The sequence below is a fragment of the Enhydra lutris genome, unplaced genomic scaffold, assembly GCF_002288905.1.
Source record: "Enhydra lutris kenyoni isolate GAN:26980312 unplaced genomic scaffold, ASM228890v2 scaffoldscaffold56, whole genome shotgun sequence".
In the NCBI taxonomy this organism is placed as follows: Eukaryota; Metazoa; Chordata; class Mammalia; order Carnivora; family Mustelidae; genus Enhydra; species Enhydra lutris.
This window is the reverse complement of record NW_019154140.1, coordinates 1,632,888-1,659,640: the sequence shown is the minus strand read 5'-3', so window position 1 is coordinate 1,659,640 and position 26,753 is coordinate 1,632,888. Positions and strand designations below refer to the sequence as shown.

The following is a 26,753-nucleotide window of genomic DNA, read 5'->3' as shown; positions in this document are numbered from 1 at the left end:
TCCCATCCATTTTTTTCAAAGAAGTGGAACAAATAATCCTAAAATTTATATGGAACCAGAAAAGACCTCAAATAGCCAAAGGAATATTGAAAAAGAAAGCCAAAGTTGGTGGCATCACACTTCCAGACTTCAAGCTCTATTACAAAGCTGTCATCATCAAGACAGTATGGTATAGGCACAAAAACAGACACATAGGTCAATGGAACAGAATAGAGAGCCTAGAAATAGACCCTCAACTCTATGGTCAACTAATCTTCGACAAAGCAGGAAAGAATGTCCAATGGAAAAAAGACAGCCTCTTCAACAAATGGTTTTGGGAAAATTGGATAGCCACATGCAGAAAAATGAAATTGGACCATTTCCTTACACCACACACAAAAATAGACTCAAAATGGATGAAGGACCTTAATGTGAGAGGGAACCATCAAAATCCTTGAGGAAAACACAGGCAGCAACCTCTTCGACCTCAGCCGCAGCAACTTCTTCCTAGGACCGTTGCCAAAGGCAAGGGAAGCAAGGGCAAAAGTGAACTATTGGAACTTCATCAAGATCAAAAGCATTTGCACAGCAAAGGAAACAGTTATTAACAAAGCCAAAAGACAACTGACAGAATGGGAGAAGATATTTGCAAAAGACGTATCAGATAAAGGGCTAGTATCCAAAATCTATGAAGAGCTTAGCAAACTCAACACCCAAAGAACAAATAATCCAATCAAGAAATGGGCTTAGGACATGAACAGACATTTCTGCAAAGAAGACATCCAGATGGCCAACAGACACATGAAAAAGTGCTCCACATCATTCAGCATTGGGGAAATACAAATCAAAACCACAATGGGATACCACCTCACGCCAGTCAGAATGGCTATAATTTACAAGTCAGGAAATAATAGGTGTTGGCAAGGATGTGGAGAAAGGGGAACCCTCCTACACTGTTGGTGGGAATGCAAGCTAATGCAACCACTCTGGAAAACAGCATGGAGGTTCCTCAAAAAGTTGAAAATAGAGCTACCCTATGACCCAGCAATTGCACTACTGGGTATTTACCCCAAAGATACAAACATGGTGATCCGAAGGGGCACATGCACCCAAATGTTTAGCAGCAATGTCCACAATAGCCAAACTATGGAAAGAACCTAGATGCCCATGAAGAGATGAATGAATAAAGAAGAGGTAGTATATATATATACAGTGGAATACTATGCAGCCATCAAAAGAAATGAAATCTTGCCATTTGTGACGACGTGGATGGAACTAGAGTGTATTATGCTTAGCGAAATAAGTCAATGGGAGAAAGACAACTATCATATGATCTCCCTGACATGAGGAAGTGGAGATACAATGTGGGAGGTTTGGGGGATAGGAAAAGAATAAATGAAACAAGATGGGATCGGGAGGGAGACAAACCATAAGAGACTCTTCACCTCACAAATGAAACGAGGGCTGCCGAGGGGGAGGGGAGGAGGGAGAGGGTGGTGGGGTTACTGACATTGGGGAAGGTATGTGCTATGGTGAGTGTGTAAACCTGGCAATTCACAGACCTGTACCCTGGGGCTAATAATACATTATATGTTTATAAAAAAAATTAAAAAATAAGAAATTAAATTTTAAAAAAAGAAAAAAAAGAATACTTTCAGGCACATCCCTTCAACTGTATTGGTTGAGATTCCATAAATTCTATCTACTAATAAAAATTTTTGAGAAAGGTTGACAATGATTGGTACAAGCAAGAAATGAAGATTCTCTCTATAATCTCATATATTCCAGTTATTCTTAATCTTGGCCTGTCAACTTTACAAGATGTTTTAAAACATACAGATTTCAGAATATACATGGACTCAAGAATCTGATCACCAGGCATTCTGGTGATCTCTTACGGCAGTCATTAAAACCGAAACAGCACTTCATGAGACATAAACATAGGCATTTGATAACCACAACTAAACCAACTCCCCTCCCAAACTGCTCATTTTAAATGTAATACTTGTATATTTTAAAACTACATACACACCATTTTTATAAAGGTGGAGAAATGAGAGGAACTGTATTTTAAAACATGGTTTCACAAGTGACTATAAATATCCACTAATAGGGCACTAATTATATACACTGATAGAAAATGGATATATTGAACAGGGTACACGGTAATATTTATTAAACTAAATATTTATTTTATTTATTTATTTTATTTATTTATTTATTTTGTAATATTACAAATTAAATAAATTAAATATTTATTTAATTTGTAACATTACAAATTAAATATTTGTATTTAAAGAAAAAATATGGAGACACACATACCAACTCTTATCTCTATTCATCAGGATCAATCATGATCCCAACATACAAAGTATGTACATACACATAAATACTATATATAAACTGCGTATATACATACATATGTGGTTTCATTACCTATACGCTGGAGAAAGAAACTGAGCGGCTAAGAATTATGAAGGAAACTTGTTTTTCACTGCATAATCTCTTGTGTCCTTTGAAATTCATGTTTATATATGTTACTACTTAAGATACAGCCTTAATGAATTGGCTGGAGGGTATTCAACATAAACCAAATCAAATCACATGTTTTGAGACATGATCATAACTTTAGTTCCTAACTAAATCATTATTATTGTCAGTACAATCAACTGTTCTGAAAAAGACTTTCATAAATATTTGTTACAGGTGATATTTACAGTGTAAGAACTGTCAAAACTCATCCAAACTGATTATTATCTATGCGTTTTATTGCATCTTAATTCTACATCAATTAAAAATACGTAAGATAAAATTTCTTCAGTTTACATAAAGCTAAGGTGGTAATAGTTCTCAAGCTTTCAGTGTATTAAAAAACTGCAGAAGAACTAAGAAAAAACAACTACCTCCTTCTAACTCCTTACTTCCATTATGGTCCATAGACTAGGACAATCAGCATCACCAAGGAGCATGTTAGAAATTCTCATCTCGGGGCGCCTGGGTGGCTCAGTGGGTTAAGCCTCTGCCTTCGGCTCAGGTCATGATCTCAGGGTCCTGGGATCAAGCCCCGCATCGGGCTCTCTGCTCAGCAGGGAGCCTGCTTCCCCCTCTCTCTCTGCCTGCCTCTCTGCCTACTTGTGATCTCTGTCTAATAAATAAATAAAATCTTAAGGAAAAAAAAAAAAAAGAAAGAAATTCTCATCTCAATCCCCATCCCAGATCTACAGAGTCAGAAAATGTACTTTAACAAGATCCACAAATGATTTCTATGCATATTAAAACTTGAGAAGCTCTGATAACCTATTTACCAGAGGAGTCATGGTAGAAATCCAAGAAGCTCTACGTTTAAAAAGCCCCACAGATGTATAACAAAGGTAGAGAGAGAACACAATGTAAGTACTGTGCTTTGAGGGGGAAGAGATGGAAAGTTCTGTTTTCAAGACTATTAGTTTGCATAGCAAAAGATCCTAACAAACAGCAGTTACTTATCCTCTTCAGTCTGTTTCATTAGGCAACTGCTTCTCTTCTACTTGTGTCTGTGGGGGCATTTTAGCCACCCTGACGTTCACAGTGTACAATGTACTAGGCAGAGCCTCAACATGCATATTATATACATCTACTCCATCCCAGATCTACTCAGATTATTTGATGCCATCTGAAGAAAGCAGATGGATAGAAAACTCTAATCTAGATCTTGCCCTTGGGGAATTACAAGAGATTTAAAAATATCATTAGATGCCAGATGTCCAAAAAACAGAGGCTCTCAGTGACAGGCTACGTTTAAGCACAATTTTAACAAAGCATGAGGTTAAATATGAAAAGGGTTCCAAACAAAGTAAATATTACCTTATCCCCAGAGGTGCAATAAAGTGAAGAAGGGTTATGTAGTAATACAGATGTCAATTTGTGTGGTTTGTTCAAAGTGACAGTTTATTAAAAGATTCCTCACTGACAAAATAGCAAGTAGTGAGATTCGCTTTCAAATCAGCTAATTTAGTAATAGAGGTATGTGAGGACTTGTGAGATGTTACAATCAAGGGGTTAATGCTGAACACCTGAGACAGATTATGAATCACCTATACTTTTGCTGGCTGGCTATGTAGGTATTACTTATAATGACAGGAGAAATTCTGAAATCTCCCTCTCTAAGCTAAGAACCTTGAAAAATATTCTGGTAAGTGAAAGTAAAAGTGGCCCAAACTGGGTAACTCCGGGGAAATGAAGGTAAAAGAAGATATACCATAGGATCTAAAATATAAGGAGGCTAAATGTGCTGTGGCGATAGAATGGATCATCTCCTCTAAAGGGCATTTACGTACAAGTGGGCAGGATGATTCAAATGATCTCTAGCAACACAAAGAGACTCAACCTGATGTCTTCTGGCTCAAGGATTTTAGACTGTGGTTCTCTGCCATATTTGACTATAACATGGGGAGCTTTTTCAAAAAGCATCTACATTTCCAACCCTATCAAAATTCTTATATGCGCAGGGATGAGACGGTAATAATGTGGCAAAAAAACATGAATTTGCCCTCTCACTGAAGTGATTCAGATACAAACTACCTCCATATGTATGCCCTTAAACATCAAAGTGCCACTTTGTGGGCACAATGAATTAAACCAAATTTTGGCCTAGAGAGATTAAATTTATTTTATATTGCAATACTGCCACAAGTTAATGATTTCCTTATGATTCAGGGGCTTAAGAATCTAATTTATAGAAACCCTAAAAAAATTATATGTTATAAGATATCTGAACATACTGCAGTTGATAGAAAAAGCAGCTTAGGCATTATACCAATATTTACATTTCTATATTATTCTAAGCTTGAATTGTTGTCCTCATCTACATGGGCTTTTTTGGGTTATTATTCCTTTTTTTTTTTTTTTAAATCATGGAGTATTTCAAGCATGTGGAAAAATATAAAGAATAATTACTGGACAGCTGTGTAACTACCATCTGGCTTTCTCAAGCCTTTACATTATTCCTATCCATTTGGCATTTAATTTCTAAAAATAAAATGTGCAAAAGTTGAAAACAGGGAAAATGAGGGGAAAATCCCCTTATTAACTTTTTCATTTTCAAAAGTCACTGTAACTTTTAGACACAGATTTATAAAATAATTATAACCAAAGTGCTCTTTTTTTTTTAAATTTTTTTCCCAAGATTTTATTTATTTATTTGAGAGAGAGAGAGATCACAAGTAGGCAGAGAGGCAGGCAGAGAGAAGAAGGGAAGCAGGCTTCCTGCTGAGCAGAGAGCCCAATACGGAGCTCGATCCCAGGACCCTGGGATCATGACCGGAGCCAAAGGCAGAGGCTTTAACTAACTGAGCCACCCAGGCGCCCCTAAAGTGCTCTTTTAAAAAGAGAGTATGGTAACATTATTTAGTACGGTAATTTATTTTTAACACTTAAGATTAGTTAACATTATTAACTTTTCTATTTTATAATACTTCTAAGAACTGTCTTTACTTCTTTAGTCATATCAGAATACAGAAATTTCCTTTTAGATTTATTTTTCCTTCTTTAGTCATCTGTCTTTGCTATAATAATCTCAATATTCTTTAGTGTTAGATTTTTCACGTGTTTTTGAACAATGGAAAAATGAAAACAGAAATCTAGGCATACTTATAGGTCAAACATGTATGGATGTCTATAGAGTACTACAAAAAATTAATTCCATACTAAGTAATTTTATGTGTATACTGCTAGGCTGTACACATCTGACTGGCAGATCTTTTTAAGATCAAATAAATCAACTATGAATAATAACAAGAGGAGATAGAAATATTAATAAATGAAAACAAAATTACCATACACTGCTATTTCAAATTTTCTACCGGTTATATTCTTCACATGGTCTTAGCCAAAAGGCCAAGAGGCGATCTACCAGTTATATTCTTAAGAGAGCCTCTCCTTTAAAGAACTGCTGTTTAGGTGGAAAAGAAATATTAAATCATTCATTCAGTAAACACTTCCCTAGCACTTACTACAAAGTGCTGGGCTTAGGCACCATGTTAGGTGGTCAGGTTAAGATGCAGTCTCTAACTGACAGTGACTCAGGAGCTATTCAGAGGTCACTTCCAAGTTTATGACTCCACTCACCATCTATAGAAAATACTTCCTTTGAGTCTACTACATGCCAATCACTATATAAGGTAATGGAGATAAAGTAATAAAACATAGTCACTGCTCTCATGAAGCTTCCATTATGATGACGGGGGACAAACAAGCAAATAAAAACATTATGTCAAGTGGTTTAAAAAAAAAAAAAAAAAAGCACTACCAAGAAAAGTAAGTCAGAGTAAAAGGACAAAAGGGCAGTATTTCTACATAGGGTAATGATATTCATATGCATGTTGAAGATACACTGAAGGAGCAAACCTTTTATTTATGCTGTCAATTAACTGGTAATTTGTAAGGCACCAATCACCTTCATATCACAAATTAAATAGGATTTTCTCACTCTTCATTTTACTTCTATTCTTCCAGGCATCTGACACTGCTCACCACCACCAGTCTGAAATTCTACTGGCTTACATAACAAATCTCCTATCCAGATTCTTATCCTTTGGGGTGGCATCAATATGAACTGTACAATCACTATAAGGATTTAATTAAGATGATCTCCTATCCAACTACAGAAAATAGGTTTTAGCTGATGTGAAATTGGAAAGCACCCTGAGAAAAGATTTAACTTTATTCTTAATTTCCAATAGGTTTTAGAAGACTATATAACAATAGGACATCTACTCAAAGCACGGGAGAGTAACCATCAAAAACACCTGTACACAATGAGTAATGTACAGAATTGCTGAATCACTATACTGTATACCTGAAACTAATATAACACTGTATGTTAACTATACTGGGGAAAAAACACACTTGTACTGCATGTTACATGTTATAAAACATGTCAAATAAAATAAATGTAAAATAAAAGTCAAATTTTATTGACTTCATTTAATCCTCTAAAGTGATAATACACTATAAGGCAGGTAATATTTCCACATTAAAACATTTTTAAATTTTGCTAAGCATAATGAGCCCATGTGATGATTTAAAAGAAAATGGTTTTAAATCTCAATAGGTAAGACAAAGCCTCTAAGCTTATTCCATTGAAAAAATATATTTCACACTGCAGTAAAATACAGCTAGACAGTTCTGACCTATAAATATTCTTTACGCAACCCATTTAATTAAAAACAAGATTCTAACTTTTCAGAATGACACCATTAAATCTATGTACTTATCCTTCACTTTTTCTTCAATATTTGAAAAATGCATAAAAGTAAAATGAAAAATATAAATGTCTGTAATCCCAATATTCTAAAATAACATCCGCTAATATTTTGGTATATTTAAAATTTCTTTCAGCCCATTCCTATTGATTTTAATAGTTTAAAATTGCTTCATACTAGCAAGCATATTGATATTCTCTAAATAGAGTTTGTTTTTTATTGAAAAAATAAAAAAGTAAACAGGAATAGGGGACCAAACTGATCAATATTACTGTGAAATCGAATCAATTTTTAGTTTCTTACATTCTAATTTCAGAATCATGCATGAAAAACAAAATGAAATACATGTATTCAATAAATACTTTAACTACCATGTGCAAAGTGATAGGAACAAAAGATTATGTACTTAAAGAAGATTAAATTCTCACCTGTTCAATCTCTTTGGTTTTTGATGCTATTGCTTTAGAGCGACTGGTTAGCTGACTGTCTTCAAATAATTCTATGCCATCTGTTGCATTTGACTCAGGCTCCTCTGGCTGGTCAATAAACAATGGTGCTGTGGATCCTGCCTTCAAAAAAAATTAGAAATCTTTAATTACATATAGCACTGAAGATGAATGCGTAGAGGCACTAATTGGTACAACATATCAAGAGAAAATGCTAAATTCAACCGGTTTTAAGAAAACACTTTCAATTTTGCCATGCATAATGAGCATATGTGAGGAGGGCCAAAGAGGAAATGACAGCTACTTTTAAAATTTTAGGTAAGACAAAGCATCTAAGCTTACTTCATTCCAAAATTATATTTCACACTATATTAAGATACAGCTAGAAGGTTCTGTTCTATAACTATTCCTTAAGCAATCTATTTAAGAAACACTGAAGAGAAAAAGCCTGATTGGAAGAGATCGGCACACAAAAGCATATTAAAAAAGAACATGGAAAAGGGCTCTACTTTCGGAAATTAAAAATACCTTGCTCCTATAGCATAAAAATTTATTGAAATCACTGAAAAGAAAAATCCCCAAAGCAATAATAATCACTTCTATTTCATAGCAATAATTCATTAAATACCTAATCCCACAAAAAAGCTCACAGCTGACTACTGTACTTTCCAATAACACTTTTGTAGAAAAGATAAAAACTTAAAAAAAGTGAGGGAAAGCAATTATTTAACTATACTCATTTGTTTATTCTAAAATTTACTGTGGGGGTTCCTGGTGGCTCAGTTGGTTATAAATCTGACTTCAGGATCCTGGGATGGGGGGGCACCTGGGTGGCTCAGTGGGTTAAAGCCTCTGCCTTTGGCTCAGGTCATGATCCCAGGGTCCTGGGATCGAGTCCTGCATCGGGCTCTCTGCTCAGCAGGGAGCCTGCTTCCTACTCTCTGTCTGCCTGCTTCTCTGACTACTCGTGATCTCTATCAAATAAATAAAGAAAAATCTTAAAAAAAAAAAAAAAAGGATCCTGGGATGGGGCCCTGTGTCAGGCTCCATGCTCGATGGGGAGTCCACTTCTCCCTCCACCCCTGCCACTCCCCCAACTCGTGCTGTCTCTCTCAAATAAATAAAATCATTTTTAAAAATTTACTGTGTGACATTTACGGCAGCATTATCTATGATAGCCAAATTATGGAAACAGCCCAAGTGCCCATCAACTAAGGGATAAGGAAGATGTGGTGTGTGTATACACACACACACACACACACACACACACACACACACACAGGAATATTACTCAGCCATCAAAGAAAAATGAAGTATTGCCACACACAGTGACGTGAATGGAGCTAGAGTATATTATGCTAAGTGATATAAGTCAGTCAGAAAAAAGACAAATGCCATATGATTTCACTCATATATGGAATTTAAAAAACAAAACAAACGAGCAAAGGAAAAACAAGAAAAAGAAAAAATAAGAAAAAGATTCTTAACTATAGAGAACTGGTGGTTACCAGAGGGGAGGTGAGTGGAGGGATGTGTTAAACAGGTGATGGAGATTAAAGAGGACATTTGTTGTGGTGAGGACTGGCTGATGTATGGAAGTACTGAATAACTATTTTGTACACCTGAAGCTAATATTGTATGTTAACTGTATGTTAACTAACTGGAATTTGAATAAAAATTTTAAAATTTACTGTGTGATAGAGATAGGAAGGTGACGGCATAGTAGGAGGACCCTAGGCTTGTCTCAACCCACAAATTCAACTAAGTAACTATCTTCCTAAATACTCCAGAAATCAACATGAAGACTGGCAGAATTCTACAACTAAAGGTAAAAAAGAGGCCATCCTGAAGAAAGTAGGAAGTGCAGAGACATGGCTTGAGAGAGAAAAAATGGATGGTGACTACTGCAATAGTGGAGAAGGGTGAGAGACAGACTAACACACAAGCTGGAGAAAACGAATCCCGCATAGCAACTGGCTTGGAAAGCAAGAGGGGATGAATTCCACTGAGTTCTTTCAACCAGTGGCCCCTAAAACCTGGAATTCTAAAGGTCAGTGGGCTTGGCTAAGGGAAAGCCCCCAGGCAATGGGGTTGCTATTATTGGAGAGAAGGTGGGACAAACTGCCCTCATACATACAGACTAAAAACAATGATCTGAAGAGTGCCTGGGGCACAGAGTGAGGAGGTTATTCCTTCATCTTGGGAGTGTTGTCCCAGAGAGGCAGTGTTCATGGAGAGAACCCTCCTAGAACAAAGGAACATGTAGCCACCATTTCCTTCTCCAGCCCCTCAGCATAAGCACAGATCCACCTGTGGGAACCAGTGCAGTGCCAACACTCCCTATTTAATGTGCTTACACCAAGGCCCGACCCCCCTTCCTCCAACAGACACACACTCTGGTAGAACTGACCTTCCTAGTCACCCGGGCCTCAGTTCCAGCATGGTAGACACCCTTGCCATTAGACTGGCCCAAACCCTTGCCCACATCCTGTCTCCAGACCCAGGAGTTTTGCACAGCCTCATCTCTGGCTACAGTGGTGACAGGTCTCATTTCACAAGCACACCAGAACACATCAGGTTAAAACACACCACGTTCAGGCCAGGGGCATAACACCACCCAACAGGCAAAGAGAGTCTCCCCAGAGGACTGGCCTGAAGGATAAGAGGACAAGAAAAAACAGCGGAGCACACACAGCACACACTGGAGAGACTCATGGAAGTGCCAGACCCTAGGGAACAGGGGACATGACACAGCAGGTCACTACAAGACCTCTTCTTCATAAGGCCATTACCCTCAAGAACAGAATACACAGGTGACTTTCCTAACACACAACAGACACAGAGACTTAGACAAAATGAGAAGACAGAGAAATCTGTCCCAAATAAAAGAACAGGACAAGGTCACAGCCAGAGATCTAAGCCAAACAGGTAGAAGTAACATGCCTGATGGACTATTTAAAGCAATGATCATAAGGATACTCACTGGTCTTGAGAAAAGAGTGGAAGACATCAGTAGGACCCTTAACATAGAGATGAAAAAAGAAAAAATCAGAGATGAAGAGTGCAATAAGCAAGATATGATTGATGCAATGATAGCAGGCTGGAAGAGGCAGAGGAATGAATTAATGAGGTAGACGATAGAATAATGGAAAGTAAGCAGATGAACAAAAGAGAGAAAGAAGAATTATGCAAAAAAGAGACTCAGGGAACTCAGTGACTCCACCAAACATAAAAACATTCACAATATAGGAGTCCCAGAAGAAGGAGAGAGAGAGAGAGAGAAAGAGAGAGAGAAAAGGGGGCAGAAAATTTATTTGAAAGCTAATAGCTGGAAACTTCCCTAATGTGTAGAAGGAAACAGATATTTAGATCCAAGAGGCACAGACAAAGCCCAACAAAATCAGCAAAAGCAGATCCACACCAAGACATGTTATAACAAAAGTGGCAAAATGTACCAATGAAGAAACAATTTTTAAAAGCAGCAAGACAACACAAGAGAGTTACATACAAGGGAAACCCCATAAGGCTATCAGGGGATTTTTCAGCAGAAACTTTCCAAGCTAGAAGAAAGTAGCATGCTTTACACAAAGTGCTGAACAAGACAAATCCAGAGCCAAGAATACTCTATCCAGCAAGACTATCATTCAGAAAAGAGGGAGAGATAAAGAATTTCCTGGACAAATGAAAACTAAAGAAGTTCATGACCACTAAACCAGCCCTGAATGAAATTTTAAAGGGAACTCTTTAAGTGGAAAGGAAGACCAAAAGTGAAAGTATGAAGGAAAGGAACAGAAAAGCACTAAAAATGAGTATTTTTGTTAAAATATCAATCAAGAAACACAAAGTAAAAGAATGTAAAATATGACAACACATGAGGAGGAGTAAAGAATGGGTTCAAACTTAAACAACCACTGGCTTAATACAGACTGCTATATGCAGAAGATGTTATATTCAAACCTAATGATACCAACAAAAAGCACTAATAAATATACAAAGTATAAAGAGAAAAAAAAATCACATATATCATTAAAGAAAACCATCAAAACTATGAGAGAGAAAGAAAAGGCTCAGAGAAAATCTTCAGAAACAACCACAAAACAGGTAATAGAATGGCAATAAATACATATCTATCAGTAATTACTTTGAGTGTAAATGGAATGTAAATCAACAGACACAGGGTGACAGAATGGATAAGAAGGCTCATTTATGTAATGCTTACAAGAGACTCACTTTAGACCTAAATACACTCATGGATGGAAAGTAAAGGAATGGAGAAACATTTATCAGGCAAATGGATGTCAAAAGAAAGCCAGATTAGCAGTATTTATATCAGCCCAAATAGACTTTAAAACAAAGACTATAACAAGAGACTAAAGATGATACTATACAATTTTAAAGGAGACAATCCAACGAGAAGATATAACACTTGTAAATATTTATGCACCCAACATGGGAGCACCCAAATACATAAAATAGTTAATAACGAATATAAAGGAACTAATCAATAATAATACCATAACAGTAGAAGATTTTAATACCCTACCCACATCAGTAGACAGATAATCTAAAGAGAAAATCAACAAGGCAACAATGGCTTTGAATGACACACTGGACGAGATGGATTTAACAGATATATTCAGAACATTCCAACCAAACAATGGCTTTGAATGACACTCTGGACGAGATGGATTTAACAGATATATTCAGAACATTCCAACCTAAAAGAGCAGAATACATATTCTTTTCAAGCACATTTGGAACATTCTCCAGAACAGAGAACATACAAAGAAGGTCACAAAAGAAGCCTCAACAAACTCAAAAGAATAAAGTCATACCATGCATCTATTTTGACTATAATGCTACAAAACTAGAAGTCAACCACAAGAAAAAGTCTGGAAAGAACAAAAATACATGGAGGTTGAATAACATGCTACTAAACAATGACTGGGTCAAGCCGGAAATAAATTAAAAAGTACACAGAAACAAATGAAAATGAAAACACAATGGTTCAAAAGCTTCAGGATGCAGCAAAAGGGGTTCGAAGAGGGAAGTATGTAACAATACAGGCCTACCTCACAAATCAAGAAAGATGTCAAATAAACAACTTAACTTTACATCTAAAGAAGCTAGAAAAAGAAAAACAAACAAAACCTAAAATCAGCAGAAAGAAGTAATATTCTAGCAGAAAAAAATGATACAGAAACTAAAGAAGCAACAGAACAATGAAACCAGCTATTTTTCTGAAAACAAAAAATCACTGAAATTGATAAACCTCTTGCCAGACTTATCAAGAAAAGGGCTCAAATACATAAAAGTCACAAATGAGAGAAGAGAAATAACAACCAACACAGAAATACAAACAATTACAAGAGATTATTATGAAAAAGTGTATGCCAACAAATTAGACAGCCTAGGAGAAATGGATAAATTCCTAGAATCATAGAACCTACCAAAACTGAAAAAGCAGTAAAGAAAAAATTTGAACAGACTGCTTACCAGCAAAGAAATGGACTCCATAAACAAAAAACTCCCAAAAAATAGAAATGCAGGACTGGATAACTTCACAGGTGAATTCTACTGAACATTTAAAAGAAGACTTAAAGGGGTGCCTGCGTGGCTCAGTAGGTTAAAGCCTCTGCCTTCGGCTCAGGTCATGATCCCAGGGTCCTGGGATTGAGCCCCGCATCAGGCTGTCTGCTCCGCAGGGAGCCTGCTTCCTCTTCTCTCTCTCTCTGCCTGCCCCTCTGCCTACTTGTGATCTCTGTCAAATAAATAAATTTAAAAAAATAATAAAAAATAAAAAATAAATAAAAGAAGAGTTAATACCTACTCTTCTCAAACTATTCCAAAAAACACAAGAGGAAGGAAAATTTCCAAATTCATTTCTAGGAGGCCAGCATTACCCTGATATCAAAACCAGATAAAAACACCACAAAAAAAAAAAAAAAAAAAGAGAGAGAGAGAGAGAGAACTACAGGCTAATATCTCTCATGAACATATATGCAAAAAATCCTCAGCAAAATACCAGCAAACCAAATCCAACAATATGTTTTTTTTTTTTAAGATTTATATATTTGACAGAGATCACAAGTAGGCAGAGAGGCAGACAGAGAGAGAGGTTTTCACAAGTCTGAATTATAAGTTTTAAGGGATCTAATTAAACTGAAAACCTATGACTCACTTAAGAAAGAAAGGGTTGGAAATCAGGGAAGATGTCACCATAGGAAGCATCAGAAATCTGTCTCCCATTGTAAATAACAACTGTACTGGCAAACTTGAACTGATGTAACTATTTTGGAACTCTGGACTTTCCTGAAGGCTTGTAACTTCCAGTAGACAACATAGATGGTAAACTGAAGTTTACTTCAGCTCTCAGCACAATAGCAGCTACCCATCCCCATTCTCAGCCACTTGGTAGGAAGGTACCTATGTTCCTTGAAGCAGCTTGCACATAGCTTACAGGAGCCAGGCTAGGCAAAAAGGAGCCCGTTTCCAAATATCAAGAATCTGTGCTCTGATCACTTATGATCAGAAAGGGGTGGATAGCCATTGTTGTTATATCTCTTACTATAGTTGCAAACCCCTCTCATTATAGCTGAAGTGACTCCTGGGAATTAAGGGACTGGTAGCATTTTTCTTTATTTTTCACTTCTTTCCCTTTTTGAAAGCTAGATGTTAATATTAGGACATTAAAAAAAACAAAAACAAAACAAAACAAAAAAACCTGCTTATATAGGGAAAGTTAAAAAGTGACTATGCATTCCAAGACTCAAAAAAGACCTGAGAAGACCTTCAATTTACACCTAGGCTTATCACCAGCACACAGACACCATACAATAATATAAAAGTGGGGGCGGGGGGGAATCTCATTTTCCAGAATTACCAGTTATTACGTTCAAATGCACAGTGTTCAACAAAAAAATCACAAGGCATAAAAGAAATAGGAAAGTAAGGTCCCTTGAAGGAAAAAAAATAAACCAATATAAACTGTCTCTGAAAAATACCTAATGGTAGGTCTGTCAGAAAAAACTTTAAAACTACTGTCTCAAATTGCCCAAAGAATTAAAGAATGATGTGAAAAAAGCCAAGAAAATGATATGTGAACAAAATAAAATACCAATGAAGAGACAGAAAACCTAAAAAGAAACCACAAATAAATTACAAAGCTGAAAAGTATAATAACTGAAATGAAAATTTTGCTAAAGGGATCCAAAGGCAGAATTGAGTAGACAAAAGAAAGAATCAGTGAATTTGAAGACAGAAACACAAAAATTATAGAGTCTGAGAAAAAAAAAAAAGAAAAAAAAAAGATTGAAGAAAAGTGAACAGCCTAAGGAATCTGTTAGGACACCAGCAAGTGGGTCAACATATGCATTGTGGGAGATCTAGGAGAGAGAAAGCAGCAAAAAATATTTGAATAAATAATAGTTTTAAACTTTCCAAATTTGATGCAAGACTTGAATATCAACATCTAAGAAGCTCAACAAAACCTAAGTAAGATGAACTCAAAGAGGCTCACACCAAAATACATTACAATCAAATTTTCAAAAGACAAAGTAAAAGAGAATACTGAAAGCAGTGAAAAGCAAACATCATATACAAGGGAAATTCATGAAGATTAGCAGATTTCTCATCAGAAACTCTGGAGGCAAGATTACAGTAGACCCATAATCAAAGTGTGGTTGACCCTGAATGACACGGTAAAGGGCGGGGGCAACCACCCACACAATCAAGTCCATGTATAACTTTTGACTCTCCAAAATCTTAGTAGCCTACTATTAATCAGATGCCTTAATGACAACACAATTACTATGTATTTTGTATGCTATATGTATTATATATTGCATTCTTAAAATATCTAACCTTTTCATAATTTGGGGGGTATTTCTATGCTACACAGTTTGTCTGTGAGTCTTTTTAAATTGTTGCAAATCTCCAAAAAATTTTCCAACACATTTACTGAAAAATATCGACATATAAGTGGACCTATGCAGTTCAAACGTCAACCGTAATAAAAGAAAAACTATCAACCAAGAATCCTATATCCAGGAAAATTGTCCTTCAGAAATGAGGGGAAAATTAAGACATTCTCAGATTAACAAAACCTGAGGGAGGTTATGGCTACTAAATCTGCCCTGCAATAAATGCTCAAGGGGGTCCTGCAAGGATACTACACAGTACTTCAAAGCCTTATGGAGAAATAAAGAACTCTATAAAAATAAATACACAGGCAATTATAAAAACTAGTATTATTGTACCAATGCTCTGCAACTGCACTTTTTTTTCTTTTGTTTTCTACACTGGATTTAAGAGACTAATAAATTTAAAGAACACTATTAGTGTAAAGGCTAATAGTACTGCGGCATGCCTGGGTGGCTCACTCATTAAGCTTCCAACTCTTGATCTCAGCTCAGGTCTTGACCTCAGAGTCATGAGTTCAAGCCCTGCACTGGGCTCCATGGTGGGTGTGGAGCCTACTTAAAAAAAAAAGAAAAAGAAAAAGCTAGTATTACTATAACTCCAAATTTTGTTTTCTAGATAACTCAAGAGACTACTGCATTTAAAAGAATTATTAGTTTATGTTTTGGGGCACATAATGTATAAAAAGATATAATTTTGTGACATCAAAAACTAAAAGGGGTAGAGATGGAGCTGTAGAGGAGCAGAGTTTTTGTGTATTATTGAACTTAAACTGATATAAATACAAATTAGTGTATAACCTTAGGATATAAATGTAATCCTTGTGGTAACCACAAAGATAATAGGCAAGGAATATGTACAAAAAGAAATTAAGAAAGAATTTAACATTTCACTACCCGTCCCCTACAGAATCAATTAAACAAAAGAATGTAAGAATGCAGGAAATGAGGGACAAAAGATACAGGGCATGTGAAAAACAAATAGCCCAAGGACAGAAGCCCTTCTTCTCAGTAATTAATTAAATTTTAATGGATTAAACCCTCCAATCAAAGGACAAAGATTGGCAGAACAGATAAAAACACATGACGCAACAATATACTGTCTACAAGACTTACTTCAGACTCAAAGACACAAACATGTTGAAAGTAAAAGGATGGAAAAAGATATTCCATACAAATAGTAACTTAAAAAAAGTAGGTGTGGCTACACCAATATCAGTCAAAACACTTTAAATCAAAAAAGGTTACAAGAGACAAGGTATTATATATTAATAAAAGGTTCAATGCAGCAAGAAGATTTAACAATTACAAGTATCTATTGACCTAATGACACAGCATCAAAATATATGAAGTAAAAAATGCCAGAACTGAAAGGAGAAATAATAGTTATACAGTAACAGCTGAAGACTTCAGTACCCTTGTCACAATAATTGAAAGAAAAATCAGATGAAAGTAAGGAAACAGAGGACTTAAATAAGACAATCCACAAAGTAGATCTAACAGACAAAGGTCACTCTATCCAACAACAACAGAATATATTCTCAAGTGCATGAGACAGTATTTCAACAGACTTAAGTGTTAGGCCATATATAAAATGTCAATAAATTTAAAAAGTAAAACTGGAAAATTCAGAAAATTGTGGAAATTAAACAACACAATTTTAAACAAGCAATGAGCCAAAGAAGAAATCACATGAAAAGTAGGAAAATACTTAGAGACAAAGAAAGTGAAAACACAATGTATAAAAACTTAGGAGAAGCAGCAAACCAGTGCTAAGAGGGAAATTAATGGCTATAAACACTTATATTAAAAAAAAAAAAAAGAACAAACTCAAATCAATAACCTAACTTCACAACTTAAGGAACTAGAAAAAAACAGAACTAAACCCAAAGCTAGCAGAAAGAAAGAAATAAAGATTAGAGCATAGGTAAATGAAATAAATAGAAAACAAGAGAAAAAAATCATGGGGCACCTGGGTGGCTCAGTTGTTAAGTGTCTGTCTTCCGCTCAGGTCATGATCCGAGGGTCCTGGTTGGGATCGAGCCCCGCATTGGGCTCCCTGCTTGGCAGGAAGCCTGCTTCTCCCTCTCCCGCTCCCCCTGCTTCTGTTCCCTCTCTTGCTGTGTCCCTCTCTGTCAAATAAATAAATCTTAAAAAAAAAAAAAAAAGAAAGAAAGAAAAGAAAAAAAAAATCAAAGAAATAAAAAGCTGCTTCTTCGAAAAGATCATGATTGACAAACCTTTAGCTGGAAGAACTAAGAAAAAAAAAGGGAAGACTCAAATTACTAAAATCAAAAATGAAAGTGTGAACGTTACTACCAATTGTATAGAAATAAGGATTATTAAGAGAATATTATGAATAACTGCATGCTGACTAATAGGATAACCTAAATAAAATGGACAATTCCTAGAAATACAAAACCTACCAAGACTAAGTCAAGAAGAAATAGAAAATCTAAATAGACTTGTAACTTCTAAGGAAATTAACATCAGTAATAAAAAATTTCCCAATAAAGAAAAGCCATGAATCTAATGGTTTCACTGATAATAAGCTCTACCAAAAATTTAAAGAATATCAAGCCTTTTAAAACTCTTTCAAAAAAACTGAAGAGGAAGGAACACTTCCTAATTCATTCTAAGGGGACATTATTACCTCGAAACCAAAGCCAGACAAAGACATTACAACAAAAGCTATACAGTCCCATATCCTTTAGGAACACTGATGCCAAAAATCTCAAAAAAACACTAGCAAAAAGTATTCAGCAGCATATTAAAAGGATTATACATCATGCGCAAGTGGGATTTATTCCTGAGATGCAAGGGATAGTTCAACACAGGAAAACTGATCAATGTAATACTCTACATCAACAGAATGATGGGAAAAAATCTACACAATCATCTCAATTCATATGGAAAAAGCATCTGACAAAATTTAACACCCTTTCATGATGAGATACTCAACAAACTAGGACCAGAAGTAAACTGCATAATAAAAGCCATATATGAAAAACCCACAACTAGCCTCACACTCAGTACTGAAACACTGATCTTTCTTTAAGATCAGGGACAAGGCAAGGAACCCCGCTTTCACCACTTCTATGCAAAACAGTACTGGGAGTTTTAGTCAGAGCAGTTAGGGAAGGAGAGGAGAGAGGAGAAGGGGTATGCAAATTAGAAAGGAATAAATAAAATTCTCTTTTTGCAGATACGACCTTATATGTAGAAAACCCTAAAGATTACACACACACACACACAAACACTAACACACACAATATAAATGAATTCAGCAAAGTAGCAAGATACAAACTCAACAGGTAAAAATTAATTGCATTTCGTAGATGAACAACAAAATAATTTAAAAAGTAAATCACAGAAGAATTCCACTTACAATAGCATCAAAAAGGACAGAATTTAGGAATTAACCAAGGAGATGAAAAATTTATATAATGAAAACTATAAAAACACTGCTGAAATAAAACATAAATGAAAACACATCCCATGTGCACACACTGCAAAGACTTAATATTATTAAAATGTCAATAATACCCAAAGCAATCTACATTTTCAAGGCACTCCCTACCAAAATACCAATGCCATTTTTTACAGAAATAAGAAAAAAAAAAAAACCCTCTACTAAAATTCATAAGGAATCTGAAGGGACCCAGGATACCTAAAATAAGCCTGGAAAAAGAGCAAAAGCAGAAGTTCTACACTTCCTGATTTCAAAACTTACCACCGAGCTACATTAATCAAATCAGTTTAATACTGGCATAAAGACAAACATATAAACCACTGGAATAGAAAAGAGCCCAGAAGTCGTCACATACATGTTAAATGTTTTTTAACAAGGATGCCAAGACCATACAATGGGAAAACTACACCCCTTTTAACAGATGATACTGAAAAATTGGATATCAACATGCAAAAGAATGAAGCTGGACCCTATCCTAACACCATATATAAAAATTAACTCACAGTGGAACAAGGACCTAAATGTAGGACCTAAAATAATAAAACTCTTAGAAGAAAACACAGGACAAAAGCTTCATGACTTTAGATTGGCCACTGATTTCTTCTTCAAGACATCAAAGGCACAGGTAACAAAAGAAAAAATAGAAAAACTGGACTTAATGATTAAGCTTAATGCTTATCAAATAGCACTATTAACAGAGTAAAAAGGCAGCCCACAGAATGGGAGAAATATTTGCAAATCATATATCTGATAAGGGATTAGGTATAGAATATATAGAAAACTTCTAAAACTCAACAACAAGGAAACAAAAAAATAAGCAATAAACTTAAATACACATTTCTTCGAAGAAGATATATGAATGGCCATTAAGCACAAGAGAAAACATCACTAGTCATTAGTGAAATGCAAATCAAAACTATAATGAGATACGACCTCACACCCATCAGGGTGGCTACTAGCCAAAACCCAGAAAACTGTAAGTGATGGTGAGGATGTGGAGCAATTAGAAACTCTTGCGTACTGTTGGTGGGAATATAAAATAGTACAGTCATTGTGGAAGACAGTATGGAAGTTCCTTAAAAAATTAAAAATACAATTACCATATGATCCAGGAATTCCACTTCTGAATACATATTCAAAAGAACTGAAAGCAGGGTCTTGAAGATATTTGGATATCCATGTTCAGAGCAGCATTATTCACAACAGCTAAATGTAGAAGCAATCCAAGTATCTACTGACAGATGAATGGATAAGCAAAATGTGGTACATACACACAATGGAATATTACTGAGCTTCAATAAGGAAGGAAATTCTGTGATATGCTACAACATGGATGACCCTTGAGGACATTACACAAACTGGAGGAGCCAATCACAAACAATAAATATTTACAATTCCACTTATATGAGGTACTTAGAGTAGTCACAATCTTAATGTTAGAGAGAGATGGGGTGGCTGGGTGATGGACATTGGGGAGGGTATGTGCTATGGCAAGTGCTGTGAATTGTGTAAGACTGATGATTCACAGAACTGTACCCCTGAAGCAAATAATACATTATGTGTTAATAAAAAAGATTTTAATGGTAGAAAACATAATGGTGGTTGCCAGGGCTGGGAAGATCAACTGATAAATTGCTTTGGGGAGTTATCATTTAATGGGTACAGTTTCAGTTTTACAAAGATGAAAAGAGTTATGAGGATGAATGGTGGGGAGATGGCTGTACACTAATGCTAATGTATTTAATACCACTAAACTATGCACTTAAAAATGGTTAAGATTGTAAACTTTATGTTAAAGGTATTTAAGATAGAAACCCCAGTATCAATATCATGCTTTTAACAGCAGGCAAACAACAATTAGTTTTGAATGATGATATGATGTTAAGGAAGTTGGATTATTTATACTACCAGTTCTGACTAAATCCCAAGATCAAAATCCGTCACTAGATTCCATTTTAATAAGGCTAATGAAAAAAAAAAAGAACTGTTGAAGTTTAAAGTACACTGAAAATAGGAATTTCAGGTTTCATCGTAATTCCAGGGAGACACACAAAAATTTAAAGTGATGAGGACAGAAAGCACATCAGAGCAGACATGTGTTTTTGGAAAATAAACAGCAAGAAGAGAAAAATAACTTGAACTGATACTAAAAGGGTTTATTAACAATTAAATTTAGTTAAACTAATTAGACATATATAATTCTGTACTGTAGAGGGAAAACAAGACAAGCGCCTGAGATGCATTCAGTGTATATATAACAAGACAAGTAAAAACAGTATTTTTAATAAGGGCAATAATAAGTTCATCAGTGACAAAGCAGCATAAAATTTTAAACAGGAAGGAGAAGAAAACAGAATCAAGAAAGATCTTGGGACGCCTGGGTGGCTAAGTGGGTTAAACCTCTGCCTTCGGCTCAGATCATGGTCTCAGCGTCCTGGGATCGAGCCCCATGTCGGGCTCTCTGCTCAGCGGGGAGTCTGCTTCCTCCTCTCTGCCTGCCTCTCTGCCTGCTTGTGATCTCTCTCTCTGTTAAATAAAAACTTAAAAAAAAAAAAAAAAAGATCTTGAGTCTTATGTCAAACACTACTGATTGCACTGAATGAATATGAATTAGAAAGGCCATGAAGAATGGATATTCTACACTGGAGAAAGAATAAGCAGAGATAGTGAAGTAGAAAATGACACTTCATATGTGGAAACCACATAAATCATATGGTCACACTTAAGAAAAATGTCAAAATTTTCTTCTATAAGAAGAATCAACCTGTTCTACTGGGACAGGTACTGCCTCCAAGTTATCTGCTTTTTATTCTTATAGTCAAAAGTTTGAGGATGGTAAATTATGTCTCTACAAAACTTGACTGCAAGCTCCCAGACAGCTTGGATGGTGTGGCTAATGCACTGTTTGACACAAGTAGATGCAGAATGAGTACTGAGTGAATTTAAGCAAACTAGGAGAAAGGCAGTACAGTACTATTTTCTGAAAATATATAACTTAAAATACTACTCCTAAAATATGCACTGTGAAAAATTTCATAGTCAAGTCTGCTAAATTATGCAAAATTTATTATTTATTTTCCTTCACAGACCACTGATGAGCATATTAACATACTAAAATCTCTGTCAAGTACTGCAATATTAAAATAACCTACCTCTTTTAAAGCTAGCATTTCCCAAACATAATGGCTAATAGAATATTCTTTTCCCCCTCAGATCACAAAGACTCCCTAGAATTAGTTTTCTAGCACATACTATTAGAGTCCAAAAGGTAAAAGTACAAAACTGAACAGCAGATTGAATTACAACATTCCTGAATATTTAAGTATATCACTGAATGTATCTTCAATTTCACTGAACTTTCTGTAAACTACATGGTCTCCCAAATGAATTGCTTAAAATTATATTCATGGCAGCAAGAGAAGATAAACTGGAAAAATAAATATTTAATCTCTCTCTAGTCATAAAAATGAACCTACACAATGTTTCTGAAGTACATGGACCATTACTTAAGTAACTCACATAAAGAACTGCATGGCTGGCTCAGTCGGTAGAGCATGTAGCTCTTGATCTCAGTGTTGCTTTGTTCGAGCCCCAGGCTGGGTGTAGAGATTCCTTTAAAAAAAAATCTTCAGGGCACCTGGGTGGCTCAGTTGGTTAAACATCTGCCCTCGACTCAGGTCATGATCCCAAGGTCCTGGTATCGAGTACCACGTTGGGCTCCCAGCTCTGCGGGGAATCTGCTTCTCCCTTTGCCCCTTCCCCCATTCATTCAATCCCTCTCTCCCTCTCAGATAAATAAAATCTTTAAAAAAAACTTCAAAAAAAAACCCATAAAATAAAAATACTGTCACAAGTACATTTAAACACACACACACACACACACACACACACACAGTATTATGCCAATCTCTTTCCCAGCACCAAAGTCCTTTTTTCCTTCCAGCTTATTCTATCAAATCAGATACAAGTTTACAGAATCAAAGTCAAAATTCTATTTCTCAAAAAGCATAGATCACAGAAAAGAGTAACTATGTAAAGACTGACGGAGACAAAAGTTACTATCTGAGCAAAATGTTAATAAATCACAAGTGGGATTAAGTTTTTAAATAAAAGAATATCATAAAAATTTCCCAAATGCTTTATTTCCAGTATAAGAAAGTATCAAACTAACTTGAAAAACATTGTAGACAGTGCTATGAAATTGATGATGTTGCTCAACATTAATGATGTATACCCTGTAACAAACATATCAAAGAGATCTCAATCCTACCCTCACTTACCTTGCCTTTGGTTCAACAAAACATCATGGCTGACCTATCATCCCACTTACAGATTTTTACTGTTTTTTACTTATTAATTCAAAATAAAAAATAAGGAGGTTAAAAAGAAAGTCTTTCTAGACTCAATGTCACTGACTATTAAGACTCAAGATCCACTCAAGCAATAAGTATTTTTAAAAAATATTTAAAATCTGGGGAAGGTTGATAGTGAGGATTGTTGTTTTCTTTTTTCCCCCCAATTAAGAGGTATAAAAATGATATGGAAGATGAATATATCATTTTAAAATTTTTTATGTTTTTATTAACATATAATGTATTATTAGCTCCAGGGGTATAGGTCTGTGAATCGCCAGGTTTACACACTTCACAGCACTCACCATACCTAGCACATACCTTCCCCAGTGTCCATAACCCAACCATCCTCTCCCTGTCCCCCTCTCCCACCACCACCCCCGCAACCCTCAGTTTGTTTTGTGAGATTAAGAGTCTCTTATGGGGGCGCCTGGGTGGCTCAGTGGGTTAAAGCCTCTGCCTTCAGCTCAGGTCATGATCTCAGGGTCCTGGGATTGAGCCCCACATCGGGCTCTCTGCTCAGTGGGGAGCCTGCTTCTTCCTCTCTGTCTACTTGTGATCTCTGTCAAATAAATAAATAAAATCTTTAAAAAAAAAAAAAGTCTCATATGGTTTGTCTCCCTCCCAATCCCATCTTGTTTCCTTTTTTCCTTCCCTACTCCCCAAACCCGCCACTTTGCCTCTCAACTTCCTTGTATCAGGGAGATCATATGATAATTGTCTTTCTCTGATTGACTTATTTCACTAAGCATAATACCCTCTAGTTCCATCCATATCGTCGCAAATGACAAGATTTCATTTCTTTTGATGGCTGCATAGTATTCCATTGTATATATACCCCACATCTTCTTTATCCATTTATCTGTCCATAGTTTGGCTATTGTGGACATTGCTGCTATAAACATTCGGGTGCACGTGCCCTTTCAGATCACTACATTTGCATCTTTAGGTTAAATACCCATTAGTGCAATTTCTGGGTGGTAGGGTAGCTCTATTTTCAACTTTTTGAGGAACCTCCATCTGTTTTCCAGAGTGGTTGCACCAGCTTGCATTCCCACCAACAGTGTAGGAGGGCTCCCCTTTCTCTGCATCCTCGCCAGAATCTGTGATTTCCTGACTTATTAATTTTAGCCATTCTGACTGGCGTGAGGTGGTATCTCATTGTGGTTTTGGTTTGTATTTCCCTGATACCAAGTGATGTGGAGCACTTTCTCATGTGTCTGTTGGCCATCTGGATGTCTTCTTTGCAGAAATGTCTGTTCATGTCCTCTGCCCATTTCTTGATTGCATTATTTGTTCTGTGGGTGTTGAGTCTGATAAGTTCTTTATAGATTTTGAATACTAGCCCTTTATCTGATATGTCGTTTGCAAATAGAAGATGAATATATCTTAATAAAGCTTGTTAACTGGAGAGTATTAAAGCAAACAAGAAAGTGGTATTTTTGGAAGTTTTTAAGTACTCTGAAAAAAATTATCAGCTCTCCAAAACAGCAATTTTGAAGTATACAGACCTATTATTATTATTAATATAAAAACCACTATTCTAAGTATTTAGAAAATAAACAAAATGGCCCTATAAATTACTTTATTGTTCATGCTTTTAAATAGTGCTGGAAAGGTGCCAAAAAGGGACAGCTAGATGGTGTTGATACAGTCACTTAAGAATATGTATAAATACCTACCATTACAGGTACAACAACAAGGAAACCCTGACCTATTTAAGAATAATCGATACCTAAATGACAGATCAGCATTTTAAAAAAGAGAGGCTTTATTTGTGTATGTACTGATAGGGTCTGTAGTGGTTTGTACTTTCTATGGGCCATGTACATTAGTTATTTTGGAAAGGATTTTTGCAGGTACATAAAGATTTATGTAGGTATATACATTTTATATCAAATTCTAATGCTGGATCCATTTTATCAAAGGACCTTCTATAAAAGGTATCTTAAAATGTTTTGAAAAGCCAGAAATCTTCAAATTTACATAATCTATCATGGTATAGAGATTTTTATATTCTCTACCCATTATACTAAAATAATCCCTTTAGCACCATGCTAATGAAACACCTATATTTCCCTGTGAGAGATGTGCTAGGTTATATAGAAAAGTCTGAGTTCATTTTCAAATGCTTTAATGCAAAAATTCATAAACAGTATTCTATGGACCCAAAAATGCTCTCATCTTTTGGTACTCAAGACTCATCAAAGATCACCTTAACGCAAACAATGTGTCATTTCATTTCTTGGGATATTTATGAGATAATTTGCATAGAATATAAAATGTGATATAAATATAGCCCAAGATCAAACATCTAAAAAGATTTTTATTCTGAATTCACTGGTTTATGACCAGTGGCTTAGCATGATTTCTAGAGATACTTTTAACAGCAAAGCCCATAAAAGAAGGATAAATAATGCATTTTCCTTATATTCCCTATTTATTCTATTCTATCAGTTCTAAACTACTAGAGAAATTCAGGTATAATTCAATTACTGAACTCAGAATCATTCATATTCATATTATTACTCTGTGTGGCAGATGTTTATAATCCATGAAGCTATTTTCTCCAGGTTTATTTTAAAGTACTAGAACAAATCAAATATTTCCCACCCATAATTTAAAACCCAGACAAAATTCTTCATGCGAAACATCAAGGGGAAATTATGGCTTACCTCATACTCAATTTCAGGTAAGTTACTCTCCTCTGCCTTCTCTAGCTTCTCAGCAGCCCACTTGCTTGCAGCCTCAGCAAGTTCCTTTTCAGTTAGCCTACTAGGTTTGTCTAACACCTAATAAAAACAAAAGAACAGTTCTATTACAATTCTCAAAAGCATTTAAACTTCCAATACATAAAGAAGTATATCCCAGGAGCACTCGGGTGGCTCAGTCGATGAAGCATCTGACTTTGCTCAGGTCATGAACCCAGGGTCCTGGAGTCAAGCCCTACATAGGGCTTCCGGATCTGTAGGGAGCCTGCTTCTCCCTCTCCCTCCACTTGCCACTCCCCCTGCTTGTGCTCACCATCAAAGAAATAAAATCTTTAATAATAAAAAGAAGTATATCCCACTTACCTTAAAATCATGTAACCCTCCAAATTTATATAGATAACAAGTACATTCTTTATTTGCTTTTTTAAAAATATTCAATACAGAATTTCTTTAAGTAGCAATAATTCCTTTTGGCCATACAGATTAGCTCTGACTCCTAATTTCATTTATATAGAACTGCAAAAATTCATCTTAAGGAACAAAGACACTGACAGTTAACTAATATATTAACAGTATTTAATATAGGACATCATACTGATTTCAATGTTGTATCTTGAATTATATTCAATAAAA

At 35.6% G+C, this 26,753-nt stretch overlaps 1 protein-coding gene across 7 annotated transcripts in view; it reads right to left on the bottom strand.

Annotated features, from left to right (window-relative positions):
- LOC111157922 (periphilin 1) overlaps positions 1-26,753 on the bottom strand; it is a 155,913-nt gene that overhangs the window by 41,605 nt on the left and 87,555 nt on the right. For all 7 annotated transcript variants that reach the window (XM_022519663.1, XM_022519658.1, XM_022519662.1 and 4 more), the window contains 2 exons: positions 26,085-26,201; positions 7,649-7,789 (listed from right to left, as the gene is read on the bottom strand). In XM_022519663.1, coding sequence (XP_022375371.1) covers positions 7,649-7,789; positions 26,085-26,201 — 258 coding nt within the window. The remainder of the gene's footprint in view (positions 1-7,648; positions 7,790-26,084; positions 26,202-26,753) is intronic.